At 36.0% G+C, this 12,127-nt stretch overlaps 1 protein-coding gene across 5 annotated transcripts in view; it reads right to left on the bottom strand.

Moving 5' to 3' along the window:
- Positions 1 to 229: 229 nt before the first annotated feature.
- Positions 230 to 12,127, bottom strand: part of LOC147115720 (arf-GAP with coiled-coil, ANK repeat and PH domain-containing protein 2-like) — a 146,158-nt gene continuing 134,260 nt past the window's right edge. For 3 of the 5 annotated variants that reach the window (XM_085990211.1, XM_085990214.1, XM_085990213.1), the window contains 2 exons: positions 8,733 to 8,791; positions 230 to 2,196 (listed from right to left, as the gene is read on the bottom strand). In XM_085990211.1, coding sequence (XP_085846337.1) covers positions 2,096 to 2,196; positions 8,733 to 8,791 — 160 coding nt within the window. In that variant the 3' untranslated portion in view covers positions 230 to 2,095. Of the gene's footprint in view, positions 2,197 to 8,154; positions 8,792 to 12,127 lie in introns of those variants that run through there. The other 2 variants (XM_085990212.1, XM_085990215.1) reach the window with 1 other exon arrangement.

Here is a 12,127-nt window from a genome sequence, read left to right as displayed (position 1 = left end):
CTTACTTCCCCCACTTTTCCTTCCATTCCACGTTATTAATGCTCGCCAGACAAAAGAAAATGTTGGGATTCTGGACAATATCAGCCTGGACCTACTTCAAAAATTCTAGAAAATTGTAAGTTAAACCTCAAAAATGTAATGCAGCCTCTGTAATACAAAAGACCTACTGCAGTTTTAAATATTAAATGCATATTTAGTTTCCGTTCATGGAATGTAAAGTAGTACAAGCTTGTGGGGAACTTTTTATATAACGATTCTACAATGTGAACAAAAATACTCAATACAGAAAAGTTGATATATACAATAAATATACTACGAGATGCAATTCCATTAACAAATGAGAATGAATACATTTATTTCAGTTTCAAAACTACGGGGAAGTATTGTGCAGCTTTGGATCGAACGGATCTGATTATGTGCCAAATCCACAATAACTCCACACGCTAATGCTTACTGGCCAAAAAGCAGTTTCAAATGCTTACTGGCATCACAAAAGGTCACATCAAACATTAAACTGAAACACAAGTAATGTACATGTTACAATGCTCAACTGCTTTGAAGCTTATAATGTAGTTCATATGTTTTCAATACATTTTCCTTGAGGTTTTAATGATATACTTAAATTCTTTTGTACAAATGTACTAAAACAAAACAACAGCTAAAACAAAATAGAAAACTGCATCACCAAAAAAGTTTGAGTTTTATCCATCTCTGAACATATTCTGAAATTTCACAGGAACATCTATTGATATATTTATATTACTTCTGCAGGAAAAAAAAGGATTAAAAATGTGATTTTCCAGGAAGCCTTATTCTGCATGTTTTATTTTAATTTCAAAAAGTTCTACTTATCATTAGCTTTTTATAGCATAAAAACATGGGATACACCAGGTGTTACTTTTGTAGTAGCACTGATAGATGGCAATATATTTAAAAAGCTGCCATCATCTAGCTCTTTAAACTTTGGTAAACAAAATCAATTAAGAATATTAACTTATTTGCATTTCCATGTACTCAAGATGGTTTGATTGTTGGCAATGAAGTAGGCAACATTTGTTTATATTCATCAGGGGTATTGTACAGAAATTTAGACAATCGATTTGTTTTCCATCCGGAAGATATGAACTAAAAAAAAAAACTGGTCTGTTGCTGACGATATACTGTTCACTACGTAAATTAATTCAATTCAATGGTGCAATATGCAGCTAGTCATCCAGTAATCCCAATTCCTATGAGCAGTTTATCTTAATACACTGGATTTTATGTTTAGGTGTAAATAAAATTAGATATAAGTTATGTACATGGTACACCAAATCAGTAGCTATTTATTGTAACCAACTGTGGGTAGAAGGCAAAGTATTTAAAAACAAGATATATAAAAAACTACAAATTAAAGTTTCTTGAATGAGATAAAGAATGTACAAAGTTTTAAAAATGTGATAAAATATTTCCTGAAACAATAGACAAACGGCATTTTCTATTCTGTAAAAGGAAACCAATTTAAAATGGGCACAGTCCTAATATGAATTTATTGCTCCCAACAGCACTTGTATATTACCAGTGTGTCCCTTTTCAGAGATGTACACATTGCAGCTGAATCATCACAGTATCTATGATAGTTTTAGAGCAATTTTTAAAGATAATGGGGTAAAAATACTTGGTGTTCATGACTTTCTGACCATTCAGCTTAATGGATGGAAAATCATGGGCTGAGTATAGAAGTGGAATTATTATTCCGATAATTTGGGCACACAAAATTTCAGAACTTCTGTTCAACTTGAACACCCATTCTATTTGCACATCTCCCAGTGGTGAAAACACCTCAGAAGATTTTAGCTTCAACTCAACATTGAAACAAAATAGAAAACGCAAAGGTTGGGTATTTGCATAGACACTGTACTCCAGAGTAGAATAAATCACTGCAGCTGCTTGTAGATATATAAGCAAAAGCTCCTTCATTTATAATTGTTTTCTTTAAAACTCAAAACTTCAATTTATTTTTGGTATATATAATGAAATGAACTGATGAATATGCTTCAAGATGATTGCACCAAAAGAATGATTGCAGCTCTCAAGGTGAGGAATGCAGTAAAAATTAATCAGTCTCTGATCGCCGCTGGAATCGGTTTAATATTTCAGGGTTATGAGAGGCCATGTTGGAAAAGTCTCTGAAAATATCCTGGTAGGTCGCATCACCTGCAATAAAAAAATTAAAAAGTTGTTGAGTCACTGAAGCAAATAATTTGATACAATAAATTTGTATTTCAAAAATATTATTTTAATTTGTACAACCAACTAAGATCTACAGTACACGCTATACAATAGGTTTTGTAAACTCCACAAAATTAAAAACAAAATAAATTGTGATTCATAGAATTATAAAATCTGCTTCTTCCTTTATTTATTATTATAAACATGCACGTTCTTTGTATAATTATTGTGTCAATTTATCCTGAACATCTACTGAATGCTTTTGTGGTTGAAGTAATTAATCCAGAACACAAATACAGGAAACTTTGTGATATCCGGCACTGAGCTGTTGCCGATCTATCAAAACTGCCGGACAAACCAGCGCTAATGTTGAAGCATACGGAGGTTTTCAGCTCCGTATCTGGCAACAAACACTGTTGCTTAGCAACAGCTTCTAAACAGTCGGCCCGTAACCTTGGAAGCGTCTCTGTAGCTTAGCAACAGCTTCAGAGAGACTTTGCAGAGCCTGACTGTTGAAAAAAAAAGCCACGAGAAGAAAAAAAACCTAACAAAACGGCTCCTGATTTCTGCCGGTGGATCGAGGTTTCCGGACATTCAACCTCCGGATAAACCAAAGTTTCCTGTATTGCTAATCATAGAATCTTACAGCGCAGGAGGAGGCCATCGTGCCTGTGCTAGATCTTTGAAAGAGCTATTCAATTAGTCCCACTCTGCCACTCCTTGTACATCGTCCTGAAAATTTTTCTTTTTCAAGTATGTATCCAATTTCCTTTTGAAAGTTATGAATGAATCTGCTTGCATCATCCTTTCAGATAGTGCATTCCAAATCATAACTTGCTGCATAAAATAAATCTCATCTCCCTTCTGGTTCTTTTGCCAATTATCTTAAATCTGTGTCCTCTGGTTACCGACCCACCTGCTATTAGAAACAGTTTCTCCTTATTTACTCTATCAAAACCACTCATCATTGTGAGCACCTCTATTAAATCTCTCCTTAACTTTCTCTGATTGAAGGAGAACAACCCCAGCTTCTCCAGTCTTTCCACATAACTGTCTCTGTTCATGTCCCTTTAGTTTGACTCCCACGCTGCCCATAGCATGGAGACGGCCCTGGTGAAAACCAACACTGCCATTTGTGACACTGATACATTAACCCTTGACCTTTCTGCAATATTCAACTCGATCAAACGCTCCATTTTATGACATCATCTCTCCTGTATAGTCCACCTCGATGGGACTGACTTCATGTAGTTTCCCTCCTACTTATCCAAACATTGCCAGCATATCTTCAACAATGTAAAACATTAAAGATGCTATAAAAGCTGCTGCTGATATTTTCTTTGTGAAATGTTTTGCAAAGTATTGGCAAGGCATGTCAAACAGCTATAGTCTGAGGTAGGAGGATAACTTTTCAAATACAGCAGTATACTTTGATCCACTCTACAGAGGGCAATGTAGTGGACTACAGGACAGAATCCAATCAAGAAGCTCAGATGACATCAAACCTCAAGAATTAAACTTAATTATTTGCTCCCGAATTGAATCTCGAGTCCAAATTTGTGTATGACAACCCTGCATCAGATAGTCAGTATTTTTTGTATTTACAGAGTTTTTAATTTTTGAATTAGAGCTAGGACATGGCACTTCATGGGATGGTAAATTACCTAGTAATTCATCATCCTCCATAGAATATCTCACTATCAACAACAAAGGGGAAATATAGAAACATACACACAATGCTGAAAGTGTCAAAATATCAAAGGCTAATGGGATTTTTCAATATAACTTAGCTAGCACTATAACAATGTTTATTGAGCATAATTTGCCATCTCTCACTGACTTAAAATAATTAATTTGTGGAGAATTCAAAAAAGATGTTGGGTGTCAACAGATTTAGATAAAAACGTTTGGAAACAGCATAAAAGGAGGCTAATTTTAAAATACTGATATAAAAAAAGACATATACAAGAATTTCTGGCAATGACCAGTAAATAGCTTACAATACTGGGAGAAAAAGAAATATATACACCACACAAGGTAATACTACTGTACCTGCATGAACCTCAGAGCAGCAAAATTGAAATCAAGAGTGCAAGAATCAAGAGACAGCTTATAAGAAAGAATGCAATGATAGCTTCAACCTTTAAACACTTGGTTCAAATCTTCCCAAATTCTTTAGTTCACCACTTATTCCACACTTAAGATATGTGTGCACGTTTTGGGGAAGTTATTTACCCTCTAATTTTACCTCCACCCCCAAAAACATTTCCCTCCTCTTTGCCTTTGCAGTCCATGGTTACCCTGCTGCCAGGCCTCCACCAATGTTGCTCTGAATCACTCAAGCTACACATGAATCAACAACCCAGGAAATACTCTCCCTTTTATTTTTTCTCCCTGTGGGGAAACACTACTCACTGACACGCCACAGTAATACAGCAGAGGTTTGAAAGCTCAGCAGAGCATCAAAGCTTCATCTCACCACTTAATGGTACTTTGTATTTGTGTGACCACAATTTCCTAAACTACCAAATTCTGAATCTTATCAGCATTGCTTTGGACAAGCACCAAATAGAGACCAGTGCAAACCCACAAACAGAAGGAAAATGCAAAGGAGACACCCCCTGATGCTATTGCTACACATCCTGTAGGAGCTAACTTCTGAAAGGCACCGAGGGGGGGCTGGGAGCAGCTTGTCCCCTCAATCGTAGATGGTGTGTGTTGAGTTTGGAAACAGTCAAGAAGAGTGGGAAGAGGAGAACCAATTGGCAAAAGTGAATAAACAAGATACCTTAAATAAACAAAGACCAACCCCATTTCTGCAAACCTAACCAAAATTGTAACAGCATTTTTCAGACCACATGCATATTCTAGTTGATGGTATACATTATTATAAACGGTTCATTAATCAATTAAATTTATCTTAATTTAACATTTTCAAAATAATTAAAATCACTGCCATATATTGATGTAATTCAATTAATCTCATGTTCCTATCATACTAATCTAACTGTAATGCTATGAAACTGATTTTAAAAAGTTTAAAAAAATAATTTCTTCAGAACTCAAAATCTTAAGCATAGTTTACTGAAGTAGGTTGGATATTTAGTTTAGAAAGAGACCAATGATAGTCACAAATAAGGACTTAGGAGCACTTGCACTCTACACATAGTAATGTAACAGTGCCGTGTTTCATTTTGTTGCCAATTATGCCAGCATTTCAATTAATTCTTCCATTTGAAAGTGAAAACTGAAAAACAGTAGCATTATTGGGTTCATTTTAATTTTTTTGAACTAAACAAGTCTCTTTTGCAGTCAGTCAATCCGAAATTATTTTATCTTAAAAGCAGTGATATAAATCAGTAGATAAGGGAAATACTAAGGTTTAGTGAAAACAAGACATGCTTTATAACCAGAATGATGGCATTAGCGCCGACTAAGTTAAGAACAAATTGGGAGTTCTGCTTTTAACCAGGAATATATAGTTAGGCAAGAATTTCATGCACAATCAGATCCATATACAACCCTGGTGGAAGCAAAATCGTAACAATTCATCATTTGCAAGTTCTAATTTGTTGCTTACATTTAAATACAATCAAAAATTACCTGCAAGTTTGAACACAAATAAATATATTTTTTGTCCATTTGGACCTAGGGCGTAAAACTGTATTCCATCACATGTAGATCTGACTATACGTTAACATTTGCAAATTTGACAAAGTTGTTTTAAATATCTGACAACTTTATATTAAGATGCAGCAATAACCTGCAGAGTTTAAGTAATTTACAGGCAAGTACTGAAACGTTATGCCATTCAGTAAAAGAACAGGTTAACATGCCACTAAAGATGACCTACATACGTTAGAAAAAATATTTCAAAAAAGTATCTGAAGTTAAGGCTTATTTTAAGAGAATCAGCCTGTAAACCAAAAAGATGGAATGATACTTACGGGCAGTTTAAATGCATTTAGTGAGCTCACACTCAGCATAAATAATTGGAAACCTTTTGTGAAGCTAATATAGTCATATTAGAAGTTATGGGATGAGTTTTGAGGGAACAATTAATTTCTGAAAATACTATTACAACTGCAAGAGTTTTAATTAACTCATTACCTCAAGAGATGGATCATGTTTTACAGATTGCTAAAGTAGCAGAAACTATGGAATGTTAATGCAGGTCAATCCTATCAGCTGTTATTTTTTAAAGCATACTTAACATTTAGTGGCAATGAACTTGCAGTCTTCATACTTAAGATTTAAAAATCTTACATCAGTAACTGCATTTCTTTTTACAGTAATGCTGCATTTAAAGTGCAGAAAGTACATACACAAATACAGTAATACTGCAATTAGCATCCCAGATTAAGAACACAAAAAGGCACACAATATACATTCAAAAAGACACATACAGTACAGACAAGAATAAAAGCAATGATAGGAAACAATCAGATGTATTTACTAGCACCAATTTGGCTTTTGTGATTGATAACTAAAACCTAAATATAAAAGCAGCACAGAATGTTGCATATGGCTTTGGCTTTCAACAGTGCATAATTATTTATCTTGTGGTCTTTTACTAGTAGACTACAGAACTCTGAGTAATTACCATAGTAAAGTTATAACTATCAACAAGATATGGTCTATAGCTACAGAATTGTTACTGCTAGTTACAGAATCTCAAATAACAATACAATGTTTTCTAATAACTTCCCAACATAGCTCCTCACCTACTATAAATACCTTTTATACTTCTGCAATAATTTCCCCATTTTATGATTTCCCTGTTATTGTTGATGTCTCCAAATGAATTTAAAATGTCACTACTGTACCTAATTCTGTATGGGTCACATTTCAATGCTGGGAACCCTTTATAAATGCTAAATTGATAAAAAGTAAAACTAAACAAAATTATCTGCACAAAGTGAAATGACTTCATAAAAACTTGCTGAAATTCAGAGAAAAATATTGGTTTATTTTTGAACAGGCCAAGCATCTGAATTAACTTAATAAAAAAAAACCCAAAGAACTGAAAACACCATCTATAATACTTAAAATGTTCACATCTTACTGTCCTTTCCTGACAAATGAAAGTAACACCACAGAAAAACAGACTGAAATTGCAATATTTTCTAGTTACACTGCAGTTCTTTATAGGAATATAATTAAAACTAAACACTGATGTTTATATATTTTTTTTTAAAGTTCAATGGCAAGAATTTCTTAGTGTTGTCCAATAATTAAACTATATCCACACCAGGCAGCCAAGTGCCATAATATGTTATGTTTGTGCATTGTGGCACCATGGTAGACCATGAATTCTTCCCAGTGACTTCAGCCATGGCATTCCAAGGGAATATCAAATCAAAAGACCATTCCCTGAGGAAAATTCTAGGGCAAGTGAACTCATGCTGCTGTTCAGCGTTTCCCAGTAACTAGTTCAACAGCATCATAGGTAATGATCCAGGAACACAAATTTTACAACTTTTTCAATCAAGAATGACATGTTGGGGGTAAAGTGCAAGAAGAAAACAACTTTCATATAACAGGAAAAAAAACCTCTAGAAACTGATGCACCTCCGATGGCCAACTGGGTAAATGCACCAACTGATGTGGTACCAAAACATTCCGATCATAAGGTCTCAGCTTTGATCCCCACTCCATGTTGAGTTAGGGGAGTGCTAATATTGCCTTCCAGGTACCTGGGCATAAAAAAAATCAGCCAGAGTTCCTGCTCCTGATTGTTATCCAGTGACTCCTCCTGGGAAGTGCAAGTGTACGGACATCAGATAAGGACAGGATTGGAATTGGCTGTGAGGCACTCCATGGTTGATTACTTTTCTGTCTGGACTCGCACAGAAAGTATGGTGATTTGGGTGAGGTATCAGAGGGCTGTTGGTGCCCATTTAACCACACTAAGCAAGAGTCAGAGCCTTTTTTTGTGGGGGTTGGGGAGAGAGAAAACTAGGGGGAAAAACTGAACTCATCACTCCATAAATAATTTCCTTTAATGTCCTATTTTTACCTTTTAAAGTCAATTTCTGACTCAACAGAGCAATAACATTCACTATCTCTCAATTTCAATACTTTATTAAGTATCACCTAATTTTTACTAAAAGTTCAAGCTATGCAATGTCGAAGATCAAAATCTTCTGGAAAATATAACTAAAGGAACCCAGCTCTTAAGTAAATACTGAATGTTTTAAACTTTTGGGGTGCATTGCTTATATTTGCCAAATAACTTTGGTATCTACTTTTTTCTGATTAAGAGATACTCCATTTCTTGAGATTTAGCTGGTCAAAATATTGGTCCTACAATTGGGTGAAATACATCAATTTAAGTACGGCATCACCTGCCAAATGACAAGGTCATGAGGCTCCCATTCCTTCCCCCGGCCCCTCACAGTAGATGTTAATATAACCCTTTAATTTTAACAAGGCTCAAGAATCTTCTAGTTGCAAGCTAATAAATTCCTGCATGCATTTTTTATATTGCATCTCTGTATGACTGTTATTGGAATATTGACCTGACTGTCCAAGGCCTTCAGATTCTCGCATCTCATCATTCATCTTTGCTAGACGTAATCTGTGAAAACAAAAAGTACATTAACTTGCTGAGCAGTGTAGTGAAATGAGATGAGATAGGACCAAACATCAATAGCACCTCAAAATTATTTCTGGTATTTTGTTTGGTGACAATAAAATGTACCTTTTGGAAATACGTATACCTGTACAACAAAAAAATTCTCCAATTTTGATGACATTTAACATACTACGATAAATGAGAACAATTGCTCAACTATCTACTGTAGGTATGGTCATTATCTTTTTATGACTCGTCATTTGTCAGATGATTTCTCCCCCACTATTATATGGAAGATCTCATTCTGGATTATATCTTCACTTCTTTAACCAGAGAAAGCAACGGAGACCTCAAATGACAAGCAATATTAGCTTATAAAAACCCCATCTAACAGGGCCTAACAGTAGGATATGAGAAAGAAGGGTAGATTGAGGGTGGGGGAGACTTTGAACGTGAATGTCAAACTTCTTTCAAAAAATAAGAAACTACCGAAAAAAGTTTTCAGCTACAACAGCTGAAATGTTTCATCCCAGTGGTTTACATCTACTCTTTCTCCACCAGAGGGCAAATCTGTTCAATTCATATTTCAAACCATCAGGGTTGAAGGTTTCTCAGAAGCGAGGAGTGTTTCAAAGAGAGCAGGAAACTCTGCTTGGAAAGTCTGGTACTTTCAAGACCCAATTTACAAATAAATCTCTGCGATGGATGAACTATGCCCCAAGGCAATTAGTGGCAAGGGAGCCGATTTATGAGGCACTGAGTCATTTTGAGGAAATCAATAAACACAAGGGAGGTTTAGACAGGATAGTAACAGGCAAATGTAATTGCCAATTTAAAGGGCAACAGAACCTTAATTGACAATAACAAGTAATCAGAAACAAAATGGAAGAATACCTGTATGAAAATCACATAAAAAGTGACAGCTGATGGTGCCTGAAAAGATAAAGATTTGCTGACCAATCTTGGACTTTTTTTGAAATGGCATCCCAAATTGACAGGAAAGGCGGCGGGGGGGGGTGGGCTCGCTATATGAGGAGTGTACCTAGACTTTCAAAATGCCTTTTGTAAAGTACCAGATATGATAAAATATTGTATGAAAAATTCCTTTAAAAATGCAGTCTCAATGCAAGGCAGTTAAATTCACAAAATCCAAGCTAAATTAGACTGTGGGCGAAGGCCTTACACACAGAGCTTGACACAGGGTTTGTACCTGAGCTGATCAGTTGCAAATGGGAATTCAATACAGATAAGATAAATTGGAGGCATTCATGCTACAAGTGTGGAACAGAAGCTGTGAAGAGGGAATCTGAAGAGACCCATGGGCGTTAGTTGTCTTGATGCTGTTTTGGCGCTCATCATGTCTAAACAGTATGAGGCAGGAATCAAAAAAGCAAATATAATTTAGCAACACAACCTAGCATTGTGAGTTAAACTTCCAGAGATCATGTTGAAGGTGTGAAATTTCCTCTACCTGTATCTTGTGAATGATCCTACAAGAGGAAAGAGAGAGAAGGCACAGATAATCCATTGAGGACTACAGCCCAGCTCTGACGTCTACAACAGAACCTCAGCCATCACTTATTCTGGTAGGTTAAATAATCCAACTTGAAGATGATGGACATTTCAAAGTCATTTCTGTTCAGTGCTCAATATTGACTTGAAATTTAGAAGATGTAGTAACTTGTTCTCTGAAATCACTGTTCTTCAGTGCAGGGAATCAAGAGCCACCAGAGAAAGATTCCAGCTGAGTTTATTGAGTACCTGAGATTCTGTATGTCTTCCAGTCTCACACTCAGGTCACTCTTCAATCAGTACTTTGTAGATCAACAACTTGCATTTAAATAGTAGCTTTAACTTAGAAAAGCAACCCAAAGCACATCATGGAGATTATCAAGTAAAATGCTTTGTATGCAATTCTCAGGATCTGCTGGGTACGGTGATGGTTCCCTATTCTACTGAAAAAATTTAGTGTCTGAAGTCCATTATTGCGAATGATCTAGTGGTAATCCAGCAGTGGATCTGGCTTGTCTTCTAATGCAGATTTGAACTGATGGTTTGTGATTTTGACAAAAGTGGCAGTGTTCCTTCTGGTTTTCTCCTTTGCCAGTATATCAGTGGCTGTGGCTAAGCAAAGAAGCACACTTTAGCCACAAGGAGCCACATGTGGCTCACAACATAAATTGGCCACCTCTGGTTTAAATCTACATGTTGAATTCTATGGTCAAAATAAAAGTTTCAATTGTCTGATCAAATCTTGAATTAAAAAGGGAGGTGCTGCGTTGAAAGATTAAGTTGTTACAAGACATATATCACAAATATCGTTTACAAGTTTTTCTGGTTCTGCAGTATTACCAAGCTAATATTTTTTTTTTCCCCAGAGACTAGTTAAAGGGGAGTCTAAGCAGAGCACTTTTGATCTACAGAATCTCACAGGAATCCGGTTTGATTTTTTTTCCAGCATGCAGAGCCTGGAGTTTGATCTCCATCTCTACAAGTGGCTCAATTGCAAACAGCCTTTAACCTGTCAAAGGGACAATCTGGAGCCCTGTGAAACCACATTATTGGCTGAGAAAACATGTGGCTTCATAGCAGTTTTCTGACCAGTATGAAGTTATAGTGCTCCTGGTTTCCTATAGTTCCTAAATAATGCAAAGTCAGCAATATCCCCAGAATGGCCAATCAGGGAGGAAGATCCAACTTGAAGTCTCCATACTGATAAGACAATTGATGTATTTTAGTAAAACATCCAAGAAGATTCTGATGAATTTATTATTTTACTCTACATATGAAACAGTAGTAGCATGAACAAAAAGTACATCCTTGGACTTTGCCTCTACAATCTGCAAGAATTTCACCAGAATGTTACCAAGGCTCCAAGGGTTAAATTATGAGGCGAGATTATGTAAATTAGGCCTAATATATAGAAGGTTAAAGGGTGATTTGATTGCGGTTTTTGGATTTTGAAAGGAACTGATAGGGTAGATAGAGAGAAACATTTTCTGCTGGTGGGGGAGTCTAGGACAAGGAATTATAACCTTAAAATCAGAGCCAGACCATTCAGGGGAGAAGTTAGGAAACACTTCGCCATGCAAAGGGTGGTAGAAGTGTGGAACACTCTCCCACAAAAAGCAGTACATGCTAGCTCAATTAATAAGTTTAATTCGGAGATTGATAGATTTTTGCCAGCCAAGGATATTAAGGGATATCGAGCCAAGGCGGGTAAATGGAGTTAGGGCACAGATCAGCCATGATCTCAATGAATGGCGGAACAGGCTCAAGAGACTGAATGGCTTACTCTTGTTCCCATGTTCCTCATTCCAAAACAAACAGAATGAAAAC

The sequence above is a fragment of the Somniosus microcephalus genome, chromosome 6, assembly GCF_052327205.1.
Source record: "Somniosus microcephalus isolate GS21.2 chromosome 6, FLI_Smic_1.0, whole genome shotgun sequence".
NCBI lineage: Eukaryota > Metazoa > Chordata > Chondrichthyes > Squaliformes > Somniosidae > Somniosus > Somniosus microcephalus.
This window is presented reverse-complemented; position numbering and strand designations above follow the sequence as displayed.